Source organism: Pteronotus mesoamericanus, unplaced genomic scaffold (assembly GCF_021234165.1).
Source record: "Pteronotus mesoamericanus isolate MK-2021 breed Mesoamerican mustached bat unplaced genomic scaffold, CSHL_Meso_final scaffold_31, whole genome shotgun sequence".
NCBI classification, from domain to species: Eukaryota; Metazoa; Chordata; class Mammalia; order Chiroptera; family Mormoopidae; genus Pteronotus; species Pteronotus mesoamericanus.
The window spans coordinates 3,993,350-4,016,173 of NW_026555312.1; the positions used below are offsets into that span (position 1 = coordinate 3,993,350).

Below are 22,824 nucleotides of genomic sequence, written 5' to 3' on the forward strand. Positions count from 1 at the left end.
TATATTTTGTAGTTTATGCTATTACATTTGTCCCAGTTTTTTCCCCTTTGCCCCGCTCTACCCAGCTTCAACCACTCCCTCAGGCAATCCCCACACTATTGTTCATGTCCGTGGGTCATGCATATAATATTCTTTGTTCACTCTATTCCCTATGCAGTACTTTACATCTCCATGACTATTCTCTAACTACCAATTTGTACTTCTTAACCCCTTCACCTTTTTCACCCATCCCTCTGACACCCCTCTCATTAGCAGCCATCAAAACATTCTCTGTATCTATGATTCTGTTTCTGTTCTGCTTGTTTATTTTGTTTTTTAGAATCAATAGTTGATAGATATGTATTTATTGCCATTTTATTTTTCATATTTTTTATCTTCCTCATCTTAAAGAAGACACAATGGTATATCACTCAATTTACTATATTTTCCTAGTTTCCTTGCTCCGATGATTTTTAATTTTCATGTAGTGGTTTTGAATATCTTTTGCTACTATATTACTAGGTATTTGAAATTTCTGATGCAATTTTAAATGGTAGTTTTAAAATTATTATTTCTATCTTTACTTTTGGCAGGTACGTAATAATATAATTGATTTCTAAATTGAAATACAATTTATACCATAAAATCCATCCTTTTAAAGTATAGAATTCCCAAGGCTGTACAACTATCACCACACTTTAATTCCAGAACACTGTCATCACCACAAATAGAAATCACATACCTATTAGTAGTGGCTCCTTATTTTTTCCTATCCCTTGTCCCTGGAAATCACTAATCTACACACGCAGTCTTCTGTAGCCATATCTTGTTTCAATGCAAAATAGGAATATAATGCTATTTACCTTTATTGGGTTCTGTGATAGTAGATCTATCTGAACGTTTAGAATGGGAAATCTCTGTTTCTGATTTTTTTCGCATAATTATTTCATTTCCGAACATCTTGGGTCCTAAGTAAAAGACTGTAAATTTCTTCTGAATATCAAGCCCAACTGGAAAAAGGATAAAAAGCATATAGGTACTTATTTAAATCATAGAAATCCACACATGAGATTGTTTATTTGTTTTTATATCTCTTATATTTTTATATCTTTTAAACTAAAAGGGCTAATAAATCCAGGAAATAAAAATGCAAAGAAAAAAAGTTTAAAAATAAAATTTATGCATCAGCATAAAAATAAAAATCAGTGTTCCTACAATAATTGTTATTTATCTTGGAAAATAAAATATGTATAAACAGATAAAATTTTAATTTTGTTATCCTAGTCCATGTTATCTTTTACATATATAAATTTACATGAAATTTCCCTTAAAATGATACATATTATTTAAATGAATTATTTTTGTACAATATCATTTGCATATTTTGTTGTTTTGTTTCAGCATAAAGTAAATAATTTTTAAATGATATCATATTCTTTACATTCATGTCTTTGTTACTTCAAGTTACTTCATGAACTTACCATATTCAGAACTAATCAGATTTATGCTAAGTTCTTCAGATTTAAAAGCTCTCTTAACTTCAATCTTTTTAGCCCAACTTCCAGCTCTTAGCAAAGCAGAATCCCTGAAAATGAGTAATTTAATTAATGATCAAAAAACTAAATGAAATAATATATTAATTTGCAAGAGCTGACTGATCCTAAGATACATCATGTCTGGTAGTAAACTAAAGTCATTATTGAAAGTTACTTTGCCCAGATTCTTGGAAGAGGAAATGGAGTGTCCATAGAACTACCACAACCATAATTTTCTTAACTACAGATGATTCCAAGTTGCATTTGGAACCAGGCCCACTTGAATATACAGTTGCTATCAATAACCCATGAGCTTGTCTCTAAAATATCTATATATAAGTTACATCACTTTGCAAGAACATCAATAGCATCTTTAAAATTCATATAAAATAGTTTGTATCTAATAACATCACAAACAAAAAACAATTTGTGATTAAACTTATTTTAGTCTCATACAATTGAGGCTGTCATTAAATTTTGTTGTCACAGAAAATAAAGATTTGTGCAATGACATATTCTCTGTAAGTAAGCCATGCCTAGTTTCAGGAGAGTAGATACCAGTGAAAGAAATATCCTATCAGTCACTGAAGTCCCTTTAGGAACCCTGCATGGGACATTTTAAGGAAGTATCCTCTAGTACACTGGCAACAGTTAGGAGATTCCCATTGAAGAGTCACTGGCATTTCTGAATTTACAAGTATATACAATAAAATAATTAGAGGAGCATAGGTTCTGGAGTTAGAATGCTTGGGATCAAATCTAGACTGTAAACTACCTATTTGACCGTGTACAAACTGTTTAAACTCTCTTGGTCTGAATGTCTGCCTCTATAAAGTGTAAATAATATTAGCACTTGTCTTCTACAAAGATTAAACAATTAAATACCTGGAACCTACTAAGTGTTCAAAAATATTAGCTATAGCTATAACTGATATCCTTAGAGTTTTCTGACATCTTGGGGAAAATAATAGCATTAGAAAAAAAATCTCAAGTCAAAATTATAGAATGGTATACTAGGGAACTGTGTATAGAGGAAGTATCTCTTTATATATTTGATCTTGTTAGCTGGCTCCTAAAATGGAGGTATAGTAGTTTGTTAGATTTAAATTTGGAAATAGAAGATATATTTTGTGGTGAGTGGTAAGGTCATGAATGACTGGAGAAAAGCAACTAATAAAGTTCAGCAACAGTGGACTATATAGCTACTCCTAAAGGTCATCTATTCACTTGTTTCAAACCATGCTAATAGATTTTATACTTTGTTTATTACAGTACTAAATAGAATAATCTAAAAAAAAAACCAGACCCGAGGTAATATTTTCTTTAATAGACAAATAGAGAAACTACCCCATTATAGTGTCAGGATAATGCAATTTAATTGATCCCACAATGATGGTGTTATTTTTTTTCTTCAGCGGAATTTTTCTTTTATACTATATGCTTAGAAATAAAATCAAATAGAAATGTTTACACTTACATAATTTTGTGCTTAAAAACCAGTTGATTATCAGTATCACCTATGATTAAGGTAACATAGTGAGAGTCTGACGCTGTTCTTTTAGTTTGTAGCTGTTCAAAGTTTCTTAGTATAATGGTCACTAGTATTTCCGCCATGGTATCACTATATCTTGCAATCTTTAAAAAAGGATAGGCATAAAAAATGTTAAAAATATCTTTACTACTCATACTCAGCTCCAAGTCAGCTATGAGAAGCATTAATTCTGATAACACAATCAAAGTATCTAAAAAACAAAATATTTACCTGTTCTACTTTGAGTTCATATTTTGGAAGATACATCACTACTTCTTTTATCTGAGTTCCGAAAGGGGGATGTCTATTTAAAATCTAAAAACATTTATATCATTACATTCTTACTGCAACACTAAAAATTCTTTTAGTAAAATATTTTTTATAGTCAATATTTTTAATAATGCTTATTACTTAAAACCTTAGGTTAATATGATTATGAGAAGGAAAATCATTTTTCACAGAAATAAAGTTGTAAAAGTTAAGCTTTAGAATCCACATAGAATGCAAGTAACATTAAGAGTAAGTGAACATTAAATACCAGTTCAAGTTCCCTTGCATCTGTTTCTTCTATTTTTTTAAAGGAAGTCAAACCTGCATTAACCATTGCATTTGACAATGTTATACCTGTGGAAAATTAATCAAATAGCAGTTTTTAAACAATTCATTTTAAACTACATCTACACTTAAGTATTTAACTGCATTAGTAAAAATTGTATTACATTTCCAGACTAATAACTAATTTTTTGAAGTTTTTTTAAAAATATTTTCAGTTAGATTAGTTGGGCTGTGACATTATTCAGTTGTTCGTATTTGCTTGCTTTACAAAAGAAAGAGGAACTCTTTGGTTCACATCACAACTCAACCCTTAGTTTTATCACTATGTCATCCATAGAACAAGTATCAAGAGACATCTATTATTATACTGGTGTTTGAAAAAGGCAACATGATTCAGGAATGACATTATTGCTTTATGAAGGTATGGCATTCTGAGTATTTCTTAGAGTTCTCTCTCTGTCTGTACCTAAATAAGATAATTTTACTCTTCTGCCTAAAATTTTCAATGCCTTCCCATTGCATTTAGAATAAAATGACAATTTCCTTACTGTGGCCAAACTCCCTTACCTATACGATTTGACCACAGCCTACCTCTCCCACCTAATTTCCTACCATTCTCCTCTTGCAGAATATTGTCCAGCCACACAACTTTAATTTTGTTCCTTTAATATATCAAGTTCACTTCTATCTTTTGACCTTTTCTTTATGCTTTGAAAAAACTAAAATTTAAAATTCTTACACTCATGAATGAATTTAACAAAATCCTCAAATAGAAGATATTGTCAGAAGTATAAAATTCTAAAATATTACCACTCCGTCTAAGGCACATATATTACTGGTGACAGTATGACACTCCTATTTCCTAACTCATATCCTTATTCTTTCTTGGGAATTTCTCTTACTAATTCTTAAAACACAACTCCCAATATTCATAATTCCTTAATGTTCATTTCCATTTTCCCTTAAACTTTTCCTGAATTTTTTTTAGTTTATAATCATGGTTGAAAATCAATATATATTCTTTATTTCTTTCCTGATGTTCTATAAGGACTTGGTTTGCTTTTTTGTTTGTATTCTCTCAGTTTTCTATGATTAAACGTGGAAAAATATTAGTGTTCAACAACCAGGAAGGTACGTATATCCAGACTGACAATATTCTAAAGTCAGTCAGAAAGACTGGCTTTTTCAAGTACAATGAAAATTTTATTAGTAACCATTTAATCTAATTTCAAATTTTTCTATAAATTGCTATTTCCTAAATGTTGTATGGATGCTCCTTCACAATTCAGAACTCTCGTCTTTGTGGGATGGGTGTGGTATTTGGTTTGACAGGACTTCTGTAGGAAGGTGACCCTTTACTTCAGGAATCTCTCCTCCCATTTGACCTTATTTTCACTGGCCAATCCCCACCTTCACTCCAATTCCCAGGACTGCTCAGTATTATACCACCAACTAACTTCAAACTTGGAAAAAATAAAAAGTAGGAGATCTTTGTTCTAAGCCTTAGAATCTAAGGAAAAATAAGACAATCCCTAATGACCCCTTACATGATTTTTTAAAGTCCCTAAGATGTATATAAAATTGTAAAACTGACAAGACTGCCAGTCATGGGATAACAACCCTCTAGAGTTCTATCAAAAGAGGAATAGGATCACAAAGTCAAAGGCACCAAACTGGAAAACTCCGGAGTGCTTTAGTCATTCCTTAGTCTTTATAAATGGCATACTCTAGTTTTTCAGTTTATACCCTGAACTAGATCCCAACAGACAGGAAATAGGCATTATCTTTTTTCAGGAGAATCTCTATGAAGATCATTATTAATATCATACTATTATTAAAAACACAAAGTTAAGATATAAATAAGTGGTATAATTTTCTCTAATAAATTAGAAACGACCAGGACTGTTAGCTCTGTACCTTGTCATTGAGATCAAAACAAAATAATCATGGAAGTGGAAGAGAGAACAACACATAGTTACCTAGGTACTAAAACAAAATTTCAGTCTTGGTTTGAAAACAAATGTAAAATAAGAGCATTAATTTTTATTAGGTTTCCCAATTGATTTCAAATGGAATCCTTTCAGACAGAGCAAATAAAAATCAGTCAAGTACAGTACCTCATTTAGGCCTGCTAAGATGGTATTTCCCTATAGGTCTATAATCATGGAATAATGTTTCCTAACAGCAAAATACAAAATAAATTGCAGACATTGACAAACTGCCTGCTTGTATTCAGTACCTACCAATTTTTTCCAGCTGTTTGGATACATGCAGAGAATTTTCCCAAAGTTTACATCTAAAACATTTAGCTAAAATCAAACTGTTCAATAGTACAGCAAACTTCTTTTCTTGAAGAGCCACAAACTCTGACAACCCTAAAGAAAAGTTTCCAATATTAGATCTAGTATACTCGGTTTACTGAAAAAAACCAAAATGAAAATACACTAATCTTATAACATACATCTTGTAATACGTGAGCCACTTCTGAAAATCTTCGCAGTATCTTGTGTCAAGGCAAAGTCTTGTATGGGAATGCATCCTAACTGGGCCTGAATAAGACTGGGGGGGAAAAGAAATTTCATTATTTTCTTTTAAAAATTATTATCTCATAGAATTTAACACCACTGATTGAAGTTTTGCTTCTTAAAATTCTTCTCTGCCTTGATTTCTTTGACACTAACTACATAATTCACACATAAGTCATTGCTGACTCCCTTTTCCCAATCTCCAAAAATCCAGTTCTCATTTCTCCACTCTTCTTTATTCACCTCTCTTTCTCTTATAAATCTTATTTCTTCTCAGGACTTTCATTATAATCTCTAGATTGATAAATTTCCAGGGCTTACAGGACACTCTCACTTAGACTTTTTTTTAAATTTTTGAGAGTATGTTTATTAAAGCTGGGGATAGTGAAACAAATGAAGGGTTAACAGTAGGATAAGCAACAGGAGAGAGCCTAGGTGGGGCTGCTTTTGCTCTCTAGAAATGTTATAGGAAATAAGTGAGCTAAGGCAGGGCTGCAGTTAGCTCGCTCAAGTCAGAGAAAAGGGAGCCCTGAGGACATGTTCAGCGGGTTAGCCCACAACAAGCTGCTGCTGCCTGCTGCTGCCCTGGTTGCAAGTTTCATGGGACCCTTAGTTTACAGGAAAGTTCATGCCCAATAAAGAAAAGGAGTGAGTGTGTCCCCAAAAGAGCCTGCTAGACTGTTTTTAAAATCTCAACACATCTAAAATTTTTGTCATATTTTCTTCCAATACAGTACTGTCCTTGGGTTTCATTATATGTAAGTATGATAGAAAAACCATACAATCTGTATGATCAATAAATATTTATTAAGTCCCTATGAGTAACAAGCATAAGTGAGGTGCTAATGATTTTGTTCAACATATGAAGGTCAGTAGCATATTAGTTAATTATTAGAAATCAGCAGCTGCTTGGCTACAAAATTTGAGGGGTATGTGGTAAAATGGGAGAGAAGGAGCTATCATCCACTGTGCCTGCTATATCCCAGGTTCTTTGCTACCTGTTTCACCTGTTTGCTTACCTACTAGACACTGATATGCAAATAACTCCATGGATCTAACTAAAAGTATTAGACTCTCATGGATCACCCTTTTGTGAGTCTCTTGTTAAGACCCAAAACAGTCATATGTACAAAGAAAAGAGGTAGAATCGTTATATTTCATGGTTTAGTTTTAGCAGGTGATAAGTGAAAACAGAAGCAACCAACTCATTTCTTGGGATGGGTGCATATAGCTAAAACTATAGATTACTTACTTTTCTTTGCTCTGGTATATGCTTCTAAAAATTATTTTCTATCACCTATTAATCAATGCTTCTAAAGTTACATGATGTATAACCAAGAAGAATTAATGGAAAAATGTGGATGGTTGCTTTCAAGTTCTGGATAAATAAAATTCCTTTTGTGAAGCTATTCTGGAAAGCACAAATGCAAAGTATGCACAAAACTGATAGAGTGAAAATAAGACTTTGAAAGTATTTATATTTAACAATATGTCTATTAATAATATAGGACAATTTTTCAATATAATACTTCCCTATCAGAAATCTTGTTAAAAGAAACAGTAACAGAACAGGAATGGGAGGAGAGCAGGGATTTAGTCCAATAGTTACAGAACCTTGGCAGAGCTGTCTGTCTCTCTCCACTAGATAAAGCTAGTCTGAACTTGTCCTCACAAGTTCAAGTAGAAATAGAAGTCTCACAACCTCAGGTGAGGTGGCACGTCTGCCACCTCAACTAATGGGGGCAGAATTGCATGGTAGTTAAGTAATGACTAAATTAGGGTTACTGTAAGGATTAAATGAAATAAAGTATTGATTCAGTCTGGATTAAGTTCAACTATGACAAGACTATAATGGCTAAATACAAATGGTTTATTCTCTTATATGAAAGAAATCCAGAGTTAGGGAGTCTAGGGCTTGGTACACCAGTCCTACAAGTCACCAGAGACACAGGATTCTCCTATATTTTTACTTGGCCATGTATGGCTTCCATTCTTAGGCTGTCTCATGGTCTAAGATGGCTGCCCGAGCTCCAGTTACTGCACATTCACTCAACACAGCATGTTGGAGGAAGGTTGGGGGCAGTGGGGTGGGGATGAGAAACGATGCCCTGTTTACCACCTGAGTCCATTTCCTTTAAGCAGCATTCTAGGAAGACTAACACAACACTTATGCCAACATCTCATTAATTGGACAACTCCTAGTCACAGGGTCACATCTAGCTACAAGGTTGACTGGGAAATATAATCTTTTTCCTGTGTAGGTAAGAATAGATACTGACACAGTCAACAGTTTCTATTAGGTATGTAAAGCATTTAATGTAGTGCCTGGAACACAGCATATATTCAAGAAATGGTTATTACTAGCGATTATTATTATTAGTTGAGCCAAGTAAGATTATTTTCTCAGCTTCCAGTTAGAAAACTAATAAAAATGATACCAGAACTTTCCAAAAGACTTATGTGTCCTGGCCAAGTTAGTGAAGCAAAGTTTGTTTAGAAAAGGTCTGTGTACAGAAAGAGTAGAAATCCTTCAAATGAACAGAAGGTAAAGATGTACTAAAAAACTGTACAACTCTCTCAAGAGGAGAAAAAAGTTTTTCTGAAGTCATAAAATAAGAATGTCCAAGGAATCAACTGAGAGAAAAGATCAAGATAGCACATAAAGCCTTCCATATACTTAGTCCTCTTCAAATTTCATGAAATGAGGGACATACTCATATGTGTACGTGTGTTTATATGATCATGTCTCCATCCATAAAACTATAGGAAATCAAGAGGGTATACCATTGGTGGACCAGAAAGCTCAATGTAAGAAATAAGATCTATGAAGAAGATCAAATATGTGAGAAAAACAAAACTGGATAGTATTATCCATATACATGCAGAATTATTAGGTCAAGAGGGAGAAAGGGGCCAAGATATGGAAGCAACCCAAGTGCCAGTCAATAGACCAGTAGATAACAAAGTGGTGGTATACTATACAATGGAATATTACTTAGCCATAAAAAATGAAACCTTACCATTTGTGACACCATAGATGAACCAAGAGGGTATTATGCTAAGTGAAATAAGTCATACAGAGAAAAACAAATACCACATGATTTCAATTTTATGTGGAATCTAAAGAACAATATAAACAAACAACCAAAACAGAAACAGACTCACATGATACAAAGCACAGACTGGTGGTTGACAGAAGAGAGGAGGGTTAGGAACTAGGTGAAAAAGGTAAAGGCATTGAGAAGTACAGACTGATAGTTACAAAACAGTCATGGGGATATAAAGTGCCATATAGGACTTATAGTCAGTAATACTGTCGTAACTATGTATGGTGCCAGGCGGGTACTGGAAGTACTGGGGGACCACTTTGTAAAGTATGTGATTGTCTAACCACTATGCTATATACTCTATATACTTGAAACTAATACAAAATAATACTGAATGTAAACTGTAAATGAAAAAAATAAAAAAAGGAGAGAGAATCCTGAGGTACTTGTCTAAACAATTCACTGGAATGCTGTATCCTAAGCAGTTAAGTTAATCTACCCCAGCTACTCTCTCTCATTTGTGGACAACATTAAGAAGTTGTGATATGTATTGAGTGGCTGAAGCAGGGAGTGTGGGCACTGAGGTCAGAGAGGCAGGACAGTGCTCCAAAGGTACCAAACCCCCCAGGAGAAATAGGAAGACTTCACTCTTGGATTACAAAATATTTCCACACTTTTAAAAAATTTCATTTTGGTGTAAGTGGAGACAGAAACATTAATTTGTTGTTCTACTTATTCAATCTACTTATTATTCATTGATTGCTTCTTGTATGAATCTTGACTAGGGATTGATCCCGAAACCTTGGTGTATCAGGATGGCACTCTAACCGACTGAGCTATACCAACCCTGGGCCATTATTTCCACACTTACATGAAAGGAAATCTACTTCTCCACAACCATTAGAGCTAATAAGTAATGGAATGGGCAAGCAAAAAGATATTCATAGATACAAAGAGTATACAAAAGATATTCATAGATACAAAAATGAAGAACTGCCTAACATTGAGAAAAAAATACCACCATAAAACAAACACACACTATTAATAAAATAGTTAACAGCTGAGGAAATAGTTAACAGTGCACTGAAAAAGAGTTTCAAAATAAGTATAATTAATTTATATAATTAGTATTTTCAGAGAGATTAGAAATATCATGTACATTTTAGAAAATCAAGCAGAACTTCAGTAAAATAAAAATTTTATCACTGAAAAAATTCAGTAGATAAAGCTGAAGGACAAAATAAGAGATGGAAGACTAAGCTAAGGCATTCTAAGAGCCAATAAAAAAGAACAAAGAGCCCTGGCTGGTGTGGCTCAGCTGGTTGGAATGCTACCCCATAGACTGAAGGGTCATGGGTTTGATTCCTGGCCAGAACACATACCGAGGTTGTGGGTTCAATCCTTGGCCAGGGCATATACAACAAGGTAACCAATTGATGATCTCTCTCTCTCTCCTTCTCCCCTAAAAGCTATGAAAAAATGTGCTCAGGCGAAGATAAGGAGAAAAAGAACGAAGATTAAAAATACCAGAGAGAAAGTACAAAATGCAGAAAAAAGAATCACAAGTTCCAACAGTCATTTAGTAGGAGTGACAGAGTAATGAACAGAGAGGAATAATTAAATTAAATTATAAAACAATATTTCCCTTCCCCGGCTGGTGTGGCTCAGTGGATGGAGTACCGTCCTGACAACCTAAAGGTTACCGGTTTAATTCCCAGTCAGAGCACAGGCTTGGGTTGCAGTCCAGGTCCCCAGCTGGGGGCATGCGAGAGACAACAGATGTATGGTTCTCTCACACATTAATGTTTCTCTTCCTCTAGTTATCCTGCCCTTCCCCGTCTCTAAAAATAAATAAATAAAATCTTTTAAAATGTTTTTAAAAAATAAAACATTTCCCAGAGTGAATGAAAGATACAAGTATACTTATTAAGAGAATTCCCAGAGTACTGTGCAAAAAGTAAGAATAAAGATATAGACCCAGACTTTCATGGTGGAATTTCCTAACACAGATAAGATAAATTATTTACTATTCCAAAGAGGAAACAAAAGGTTATTAGTAAAAGACTGAAAATAGGTGGAATCACCAAGAATGAATGCAAGAAATACAGTATCAAATGTTAATCAAAGAGAGGTGAGGCTATATACAATAAAGAATAAAAGGCAAGGCATCTATTTGAGGAAAAGGACTGCAATCTGTGGGATTCATATTCAGGCAGCAATCCAAAATGCACACTGGAGAGAACAAAAGCAGGGTTTATAAAGGCAAAAACCACACAATTGAATTATTTCACGCAAATAAGTGATTGATGGCTAGTTTAACAAGGATTGGTCAGTTCCAATATGCAAATGAGGGAGGTAAAAGCTACATGGAAGGAAGGAAAATCCCTATGTGTCTACATAGCAGTTGGCACCAGGATGTTTATGGCTCCGCCTTGAGCTGAATTTAGCAAATGGATTCAGCAACTGAATAGCAGCTCTTAAGAACTGAGGTACAAGATGTGTTTTGGCCCACTTCCTTAACAGTCTCCTGACTCTATTTTAAGTGACTCTTAACAATGTTTATTCCATTTTATTTTCTCCATTATCACAAAGAAAATTCTGAAGAATTACTCGGCCAAACTCATTCAAACAGAGGTGCAAAATATATATCAGGCTTACAAACTTAAAAAAAAACTCATAAAATTACTTGAGAATGTATCTAGAAAAAAAACTGTATAACTAAGGACAAGAAAGGCAGAAATTTTTAAAAGCAGAAAGATTATATCAGTGAAAAACCTATAGGTAAGTCTATAATTTTTAATACACAGTAAAATACTGTAAAATTAACCACCTGGACCTAAAATCCCAGATGATCCTAACATTGGAGAGAGCAAGAGGCAGGAGGGAAGTGAAAAAGTGATAAAGTTTTTGCCTTATATGGGGAAATTTTAAAGTTTTCATTTTCTATACAAACAGATCTCATTTTATTACACAAATGGACATCTAAGACCTTCCACCAGCAAAAAGATTTTAACTTGCTAATGGCTCAGAAGATGGTTAGCATTTTTAGTAATAAACTATTTTTAAACTAAGGTATGTACATTGTTTAGATATAATGTTATTGCACAATTAATAGACTATAATATAGTGTAAACATAACTATATATGTACTGGGAAACCAAAATATTTGTATGACTCACTTTATTATGACATTTGCTTTACTGCAGTGGTGTATAATTGAAACTGCAATATTTGAGGTATGCCCATAGTCATTGGTAGAAAAATATAAATCTACATTTGTAATGTAAAATTTTAAAGAAAGAGCTACCTAGAAGAACAAAAACAAAGAAAAGTTGGTATGTCCCAAAAGAGGCAGAAAAAGCAAAAGCAAAATAACTGAGGGCAAAAAGCAAACAAGCAATAATCATGCTAACTAGAAAACATACAATAACAGTAAGTTCTAACATATCAATCAGTAATTATAATAAATGTGAATGAGTTAAATTTCTCAATTAAAAGAATTCTGAGATTGAATTTAAAAAGTGACAAAAATCTAGGTGCATGCTATCTATACAAATTATATTTAAAATAAAATATGAAAACATTAAAACTAAAAGGCTATACTAAGTAAAACAAGCATAATAATATTATTAATATGAGACAAAGTGGAACTAAAAGCAAAAAGCATTTGATAGGACAGTTAGTTGACTATCCATTCAGTCCCCTTCCATTTGCAGCAGTGAGGACAAGATAGGATAAGAAAGGCAACATCAACATACTGGCCAATAGGTTTGTAGTACCCAACAAAGCTTAAACATACAGTTTAAGTACAAACTCCTTTAACGTACAATGCTACAAAGGCAATTTATGATTTGTTCCTTTGTTCATTGCACAATCCTTCCTAAATCTACAGTCATTCCCACATGCCACAGCTAATTAGACAACATGTTATTTTTGTTTACTGCTCCTTTTTTGTCTGCTTTCCTGAACTAGTGGTGTATATATACCCTTGAACTGCCAGACATCACATTTCTAGATCCATTCTATGACCTTGCTATATTTTCCATATATTTTTCTCTTCCAAAATAATAAATTCCTCTCTTGATTAATAAGACTTTATGTGAAAAAAGAGTAACAATTCAGTTTTAATAACACAATTAGCAAGATCTACTTAATGGCAAAATACATAACTTAGTACCTAGGAAACATCATTTTATTCATTTATAATTCACATAAAACAATCATAAAATTGAACCATATATTAAGCAACAAGTAAAATCACAATAAATATCAAAAAGCACATTCTCTGATTACAATCCAATAAAATTTAAAATTAACAATAAAAGGATGACTTTTTAAAAAACTACTACTTTTAAATTTTAAAACCTAAATTACTGAGGAAACTTACTAAAATTATGAACTATTTAGAAAAATACAAATAGATTTAGAAAATGTATAGAACAATGTCCAAGTGGTACTTCCTTGTCCAAGTGGTACTTTCTAGAAAATTTGAAGTCTTAAATATTTACATAAAGTTAAAAAAAACAAAATAAGTAGAGCAAACAATTAAAAAGAAGAAAGTATTTTGAAGAGAAAGACAAAATTGGAAATTAATGAAATAGAAAATAATAGAAAGCAAAAAATAAAAATTCCTAAATTGAACAGATTAACATGGTCAACACATACAAATAAATGGTTTTAAAAGATGACAATATAAAAACCTCTCGCAAATCTGATTAAGAAGAAGAGATGACACACCTAATATAAACTAGAAAGGAGACATCATTTATTCAGAAGAAATTTTTAACTTTGAAAATAAAACTCTATGCCATAAAAAACTAACAAACCAGATATAATGACTGATATTTCAGGAACATATAAATTAACAAAATTTGATTCAATAAAAGGAAACCTATAAAGAACAAAGAACATAAAAGAAATTGCAGAGAAACCCAACTTTCAGATCCACTGACTATGGTGAACTAAAAGGAGCTGCTGCCTCTCTGCCCTGATCCCAAACTTATTTTTACAAATAAGTGCGAAGGAGGTTGATGGATCCCAGAACCTAATCCAAACAATGTGAGAAACTCCTCGGTGGTCAAACACTGGAAACTTGACCACTAAAAACAGTAATAAGACAAGGATGTTTGCTCTCTCTATGAAACTAGAGAACAGTATACTAAAGCAGTGGTCCCCAACCTATTTGGCACCAGGGACCAGTTTTGTGGAAGACAGTTTTTTTATGGATGGGAGTGGGACGGTGGGGTGGCTTTACAGCCTGCCACCAGATGCAGCTTAACTGTTACTTGCCACTCACTGATAGGCTTTTGATATGAATCTGCAAGCGACTGATTTATTATGGTCTTTGTGCAGTCAATTTGCAGCTGCTCCCCAGCACTAGCATCACCACTTCAGCTCCCCCTCAGATCATCAGGCATCAGATTCTCACAAGGAGCATGCAACCCAGATCCCTCATATGTAGAGTTCACAGTAGGTTCATGCTACTATGAGAATCTAATGACTCCACTGACCTGGCAGGAAGTGGAGCTTAGGCGGTAATGCCAACAATGGGGAGCAGCTGTAAAAAGAGTAGAAGCTTTGCTTGCTAGCCCACCACTCACGTCCTGCTGTGCCACACGGTTCCTGACAGGCCACTGGTACATGGCCTGGGGGTTGGAGACCCCTGTACTTAAGGGTTCATCCACAAGTTAAGGAAAACAGAGCTAAAAGTATTAGAGCCCTGGCTGATATGGCTTAGCAGATTAGGTGACAGCCTGTGAACAGAAAGGTCACCAGTTTGATTCCTAGTGAGAGCACATGCCCCAAAACTGGGGGTATGTGAGAGGCAGTTGGTATTTCTCTTGCACACTGATGTTCCTCTCCCTCTCTTTCTCCTTCCCTTCCCCTCTCTAAAAATAAATAAAATCTTTCTTAAAAGCTATTAGAAATCAAGAGAATAACTATTAGAAATCACTCTTGCCTTGACCAGTGTGACTCAGTTGGTAGGGTATCGTCCAGCAAAGTGAAAGGTTGCCAGTTCAATTCCTAGTCAGGGCTGTGAGCCAACTGGGTTGGGGAGCATGCAAGAGAGAACCAATCAGTGTTTCTCTCACACATTGATGTTTCTCTCCCTATCTTTCTCCTTTCCTCTGTCTCTAAAAATAAATAAATAAATAAATAAAATCTTTTTCAAAAAGGACATCATTCTTTATTAATAAAATGATTGTCTCTTTAGGAAATTCCAGAAAAACAACTGGAGAACTACAAGTACTGTTAAGAAAGTCCAGAGAGATTGCCAGATGAAACAATCAAAATTCAAAAACCAGTAGTTGACCTATATACCATTAAATGAATGATGATAAAATACAATGTTATTCAATGTAAAAAACTGTTCATACTATCAATTACCAAAATTACATAAATTTCCAAAAATAAACCTATCAAGAAATATAAAACTTAATGATTAAATATAAATATCACAGAAAGACATAAAGATCTAAATAGATGGAGAGACCATATTCCTAGATAGAAAGCTTTCAAAATTATGAGAAAAATTCTTCTACAAATTAATCTATAAAGCCAATTTCAACATGACTTTTTATATACCTTGATAAAGTGATTCTAAAGCTCATACGTAACTAAAAGTTCATAATGATCATAGGGAGAAAACAGCAGTAATACTCTAAAACATATTTTACAGAACAATAAGGGGAGTCTTGCTTTACCAGATAACAAAACAAGCAATAAATGAAAAGCAGGTAAAACAATGTGGTATTATTATCACTGCAACAAAACAGACTAACAGTAAGTATTTATCAAATACTCCTGACTTCTTTTGGGGGCAAAATATAATTAAATTCTTAACTCATATCACACACAAAAATTAACTCCAGATAACTTATGAAAAGCTAATAGGTAAAAAAAATGATTTTAAAGTATTAGAAGAAAGGATGGGAAAAGTCCTATGACCTTAGGATGCATGGTAGAGACTGCCCTCCTACCAATGTTTATCCTCTCTTTTCTTCTTATAGCAGAATCCCAGTTTTAATCTAGGCACATATCACCAAGACATTTCCCAGTCCCCTTTGCACACAGATGTAGTCATGGAACTAGGTGCAAAAGTGATTCTGGGACTTCCAAGATATCTACTGAAAAGAGAGAATACTTAAATGTAATAGCTGAAACTCTAGCAGTCATTTTGGAAAATAAGGTAACCTTGAAATAAAAGTCATGCGTGGACTGGCAGGACAGAAAGACAGGAAACCAAGTACTGATAACACCATGAAACCACCATATCTATTTTAGACTAGCTACTTTTAGTTATCTATTCTGTGAGAGAAAAGTAGCCTTTCTTGTTTAAACTGTTGTTAATGCATTCTATTGCTGTTTGATGTAGTTGAAGCTACTCTAAGAAATACAGGATATAAAAGACCTTCCTGACAAGACAAAAACTTAGCAGTCATAGGAAGAGACTAACATGTATGAGTTTATAGCGATTTAAAACCAAATAACATATATATATATATATATATTCCCTTCTGAAAATAATATTTCCTTCTATAAGCTAAACCAAGCACGTGGCATAGCATATCATTGCATTTGTAATTGCAAACTAGATAAAAGTCATATTCCATTCTGCATAAACCCAATTATGTATAGTGCCCTCTAATTTTAAAACACAGCTTTTTACTCTGTAGATTGGCAAAAGTTCAAAGATATAAAACAAGTATTCGGAGGACACATGAAAATAGTCACTCTTTTTGCACTGTGGATAGATACTGTTAGAGAAACTTTTTCAAAGACAATTTGGCATTAAACATTAAGTCTTTTAATGCTTTTACCCTTTCACCCAGAAGTCTTTGAAAAATATGGTGTAAATATAAGAAAGTTCATTTCAGTACCATTTATACCAGCAAAAAATTGTAAACCATCTAACTCTTCATCAATAAAAATTACAATATATTGATATTATAGAATGCATTGCTATTAAAATATATTGCTATTAGAATTAAATGAGGTTGACATGTGTACATAATATAGAAAAATCTTGACATATCCTCAGAATGATAATTACATTACGAGCTTACTTATATTGTAGAAGTTACATATGTTTATTAGCACACCTATATGTACTAAATAAACAGAAAGGAATAGAAAAAATTCACATTAAACTACTGATAATATTACTTCTGGGGAAGAAATATAGGGAGTCAACAGTGACCTTAGTTATTGCTTTATAAATGTTACTTTTGACTCTTTAAAAATGAATCCATGCCTTACTTTTATAATATAAAACAGGAAACTAATGAATAAAAAAAGAAATCACTGATTTGAAAATATAGCCTATGAGTTAAAGAAAACAGCTAGTGCTGAAGGCAAAAGACCTGGGAATTAAAGTTATGAAAAATAAAAAATAGCCATAAGGTAAAGGGCATAAGCTTGAAGGATAAAAGTTTTAAGTTAAGAGGATTAACATCTGAAATTCAGCAAAGTAACAGGGATATGGGGGAAACAAAAAGTGGTAACTATCAGCTATCATCATCAACCAAAAGACTACATTCCCGATTAAGGAAGACCCCACACACATTCTCTATCCCTGGCCACGCTCAAACAGATGCATAAAGATGGGAAATAATAATGGAAAACAAAATTTTGATATGCATAAAATCAATCAAAAGAATGTACAACCCAATTTAAGACAAGATAAATGAAAGTATTAAAATTGCAAATGGGGAGGGGAGTTGTCAAGAAGATGCATGTGGAAAAACACCTTGATTTGACTCAACAGTTGATGCAACAGAGTTATGTCAGAAAAGCAAACAAACAACATTGAATCAAGAGATCTAGGTTCTAGTTCTAGCTCAGTCCCCAGTACAGCAACATGTTGGGCAAGTCAGAACTCCTCTAGGCATCACTTACTTCACTTGTCAAATGAGGTGATTAGGCTATAATGATCTTTAAGGAACTGGAATTTCTAGAGAGATATAGCTAAGAAGCAGAACATTAACTTCTGTTGTCCAATAGCCTGATGAGCTGTACACTCAGGAAGTATCCCAGAGATGAAGTGACCTCCTCTAGCTAACATGGGGAAAAAATTATTTGGCTGACTGGTTTAATTGAGAACATAAAAAAATCATTTTTACCTGAAACTGCATCATCTAAATCAAAGGGTTTAACACTAAGATCTAAATACAGAGAACACCAAGCACTTGCCATAGCATATCATTGATTGCATTTGGCATTGCAAACTGGGTAAAAGGCACTACAAGTCACAATGTAAACTTTTTACTCTTCCAATTACTGCTCCTCTATATAAACTTCCCATTCTTGGCTGAATATTCATCTCACTATCATATATGCATTCCATTACCCATGCTTTTGTTTTTACTATTTTTTTCTCTCCCAGAATGCCACTACCATGCAATAGACATTTATTACATGTGTTTTCATACTGTCCATTCTTTTTATATGTGTGATTCCCATCCAAGCTAACCTGAAAGCTCCTATGATAAACATACCTTCTTTCTACCATTTACATTGACTCAACAGAACATTCTCAATAGTGTTTGTTGATTTAAAAAAATTCACAAATTATCTATTGTAATTAAAGTCTAAGCTTTTAGAAATTAATTTCACATCTACATTTTGACTCATTTTTATATAACTATATTCTTTTTTGTATGAAGGAAAATTTTTAAATAAGTTTTAAAACTATTAAAAAACCTTTATAAATATGAATCACAAACAGGTAGTAAATACTTTAAGATATTATACAATGAGTTATCTTTACCAATTTACTTTCATTTCTCTTGTTTTAATTCTTCCTTCCATTGGAAATCTGTAAATAAAAACACCAGGCAAAACTTTTATTATTATTAGTTACTTTAACTAAATAAAACCTTTTAAAATTATTTAAAATATATTTAATTTCTGTACCTGATAGTTATTTGATTTGGATTTTTGTTCAAATTATTCAGAGTTTTCTTTTCATTTATCCTTAATTGTACATCCAGGAATTCCTTGCAGCTGGCTATCATTGTGACCTATAAAATTTCAGCATTTGTCCATTTAATTATGTCCATTCTTTACTTCTTTCCTCTCATCCACTTTCTCTGTATTTATTTACTTTTCATGTTTCCTTGGGACATCACAGTTTTATCATTTGGCATAATAGAGTCAAATATTTGCTTTATACGTTTTGCTTCTTTAAGGATTCATTCATTCATTCATTTACTAACAAATGTTTACAAACACTTGTTATGTGCCAGACATTGTGCTAGACAATAGAACTAAGACTGTAATGATTAACAAGATTAGATTTAAAATATTCAGCCTAGTACCTACTACATAGTAAGCCCTCAGGAACTGTAGCTCCTGATACTACTACTATTACTATATTATATTATTATTCACCTTTCTTTAGTTTGCAAATCATTATCTCTATTGAGGCTAACTTTGTAAGGGAAAGGATGCTTTAGATATTATAGTTCTGTGAGATGACTCTGAGCAAACAAAGTACTCTCTGTGCTCTGGTTTCTCGCATCTGTAAAATGAAACTAACACCTATTCTGATACTCTTACACGTGTACTCAACTCAACATCAGATTCATTAATGTTTACATTAGAGATTTTTCTACTCTTGGTTTTTTCTTAGTTAAAAATAATTTAACAGGTAAATAAAACCAACTTTTCACCAATTTTTGGTATAATAATCTTACTAAAACAGTCAACTTAGATATTTTAAATAAAAATGAATGGTTTGAATTTAAGAATAAATATAAATATCTTGTTTCATAGTCATGTCCCCAGTAAAGGGAGAAAGTACCAATACAGTTACCAGGTACCAACAACATGACCATGGTTCTATTCACTACTGTAGCTGCAAAGTTGCTGCCATTGTTCATATCTTAATTGAAACTGTTTTTACTTCTGTTTTCTCCACAATCAGTTCTTGTTTTCTGGTCTATCACCAATATCACTCTATTTCAATTGTTATTATTATTCTTTTGCAAAAAGTTTAGGGAAGAGTTGCAAGTATGTGGCACATGTGTCCCTCATTGTTCCTCACTCATGGCAGGCTCTCCTAATATATCATGCCACATCATTTAAGATCTTCCTCAACATATTACACTTGGTAGCCACTATCAATGTCTTTGGTATTTTCTTGTAAGCTGAAAGGTAGCTGCCAGCCCCACTTTGCATATGTATATAAATTTTATTAGCCCTGATACAGAGCTACAACTGAAAATATATTCTAAGGAGTAATACTATTACATATCTCATGATCAAATGTATATAAGGAGAAGACATACATACTATGAGGAATGCTATTTTTTTGCTAATTTATTGTTAAATTACATAAAATACACAAATTAGTTGTTTCCCCAGTATTATTCTATACTACATCATTATGTATTTATTTTCTAGTGAAAATTAATTTACCAGATCTAATAAACTTTCTTTTCCACTGATTGTACAAAATTTCTTCACTGTTTCAAATGTAATATAGTACCACGCCATCAACCTTCCTGTCTCTGTGGGAAAAGATGGAAAAATAAACATTTACCCCATCAGTTGAAACAATCTGCTTTTTCAGACACAGTCTCTGAACTTACAGGTTGACTAGGGAGATAACCAAATGCAAAATAACTGGACTAGAGAACAAAGTCCGGTTGATGATAATATTTACACATATAAACTTAAATACAGAGGAAATTAAACCTAGGAGAATGGTCAGTGTGGGATGACCTAATAGAGATAATAGATCTTGAGCAGGATATAAAAGTAACTAATATGCCTTAGCAGAAAGAAAATAAAACCATTATGATCTCAGGAAAAATCAAGACTTGCTTATCAAAAGAGTAAAGTTAAAAAGATTCTCATTAGAATACTGTTATGAGAGATATAGCTTGATAAACACATGGCTTACCAGGTCTCTATGGACATCTAATATTTGACAAAGGGGGCAGAAGCATAAAATGGAGCAATAACAGCCTCTTCAACAAATGGTGTTGGGAGAGCTGGACGGCTACATGCAAAAAATTGAAATTGGATCATCAGCTGACACCATACACAAAAATAAACTCAAAATGGATAAAAGACTTAAATATAAGTCGCAACACCATCAAAGTCCTAGAGGAGAACATTGGCAGGAAACTCTCAGATATCCCACGCAGCAATTTTTTCACTGATATGTCTCCTAAAGCAAGGGACATAAAGGAAAGAATAAACAAGTGGGACCTCATCAAAATAAGAAGCTTCTGCACGGCTAAAGAAAACATCAGCAAAATGAAAAGGGAGCCAACCCTATGGGAAAATATATTCGCTAATAATACATCAGATAGAGGTTTGATCTCCAAGATATACAAAGAACTCACTCGACTCCACTCCAAGAAGACAAACAATCCAATCAAAAAATGGGCAAAGGACCTGGGCAGATGCTTTTCCAAGGTGAAGATACAGAGGACCCAGAGGCATTTGAAAGGATGCTCAGCATCACTAGCCATCAGAGAAATGCAGATCAAAACCACCATGAGGTACCACCTCACACCGGTCAGAATGGCCATCATAAACAGATCAACAAACAACAGGTGCTGTCGAGGCTGTGGAGAAAAGGGAACCCTAGTCCCCTGTTGGTGGGAATGCAACCTGGTGCAGCCACTGTGGAAAGCAGTGTGGAATTTCCTCAAAAAGCTGAAAATGGAACTGCCTTTTGATCCAGTGATTCCCCTGCTGAGACTATACCCTGAGAACACCAAAACGCCTATACAAAAGAACCTATGCACCCCAATGTTCAAAGCAGCACAATTTACAATAGCCAAGTGTTGGAAGCAACCTAAATGCCCATCAGTAGATGACTGGATCAAAAAATTATGGTACATATACACAATGGAATACTACACAGCAGAAAGAAAAAAAGAACTACTAAACTTCGCGACAGCATGGATGGAACTGGAGAGCATCATGCTAAGCGAAATAAGCCAGGGGGTGAAAGACAAATACCATATGATCTCACCTATAAGCGGAACCTAACCAACAATACAAAGATGCAAGGAAAATATGACCAGCAACACTGAAAGGAAAAGAAATCAACAGAGACAAGAGGGAAGGGGGGGCAGGGAAAGGGAAGGGAAGGGGAAAGTCAAGGAACATATAGCAAGGACTCATGGACAAAACCAAAGGGGAAGAGCTGAGGGAGGGAGGGAGGGAGGGGGCAAGGGAAAGTGGTGGGGGGGAGGCAGAGACAAATGTATTTAAAAAATAAATAAATAAATAAATAAATAAATAAATAAATAAAAAACACATGGCTTAATCATATGAGGTTACTTCACCAGTTTCTTAATGTAAGGTGAAAATAATAGAAGTACATATCTTATATGTTTATTGTAAAGATTAAATACAATAATACATGCAGGGTATTTAGCACAATGTCTAACATTTAATGTTGCCTACTTCTGTTATCAAACCATGATGAATGATAGACCACAGAGGTCCTGAAAGAGCCTTGAAATGCTATCAAAGGAGTTTAGATTTTGGTTTGATTTGTAAAATAAAAGAACCATTTAAAATTCTTGAGCAATATTTTCATTAAATTAGAGTTTGAATATAAATTGTTTTAGAAATAGAACATTGGGTTGGTTAGGGGTAGGGGTGTGGGTAGAGTCAGGGTAAGT

General features: G+C 33.6%; 1 protein-coding gene across 1 annotated transcript in view; it reads right to left on the reverse strand.

Moving 5' to 3' along the window:
- The window catches only part of HFM1 (helicase for meiosis 1), a 91,548-nt gene that overhangs the window by 31,556 nt on the left and 37,168 nt on the right, over positions 1-22,824 (reverse strand). Inside the window, 10 exon segments of the mRNA XM_054592054.1 lie at positions 843-989; positions 1,461-1,564; positions 2,992-3,149; positions 3,277-3,360; positions 3,584-3,669; positions 5,844-5,975; positions 6,062-6,159; positions 18,942-18,989; positions 19,088-19,194; positions 20,594-20,685. Of these exon segments, the coding sequence (XP_054448029.1) occupies positions 843-989; positions 1,461-1,564; positions 2,992-3,149; positions 3,277-3,360; positions 3,584-3,669; positions 5,844-5,975; positions 6,062-6,159; positions 18,942-18,989; positions 19,088-19,194; positions 20,594-20,685 (1,056 nt within the window).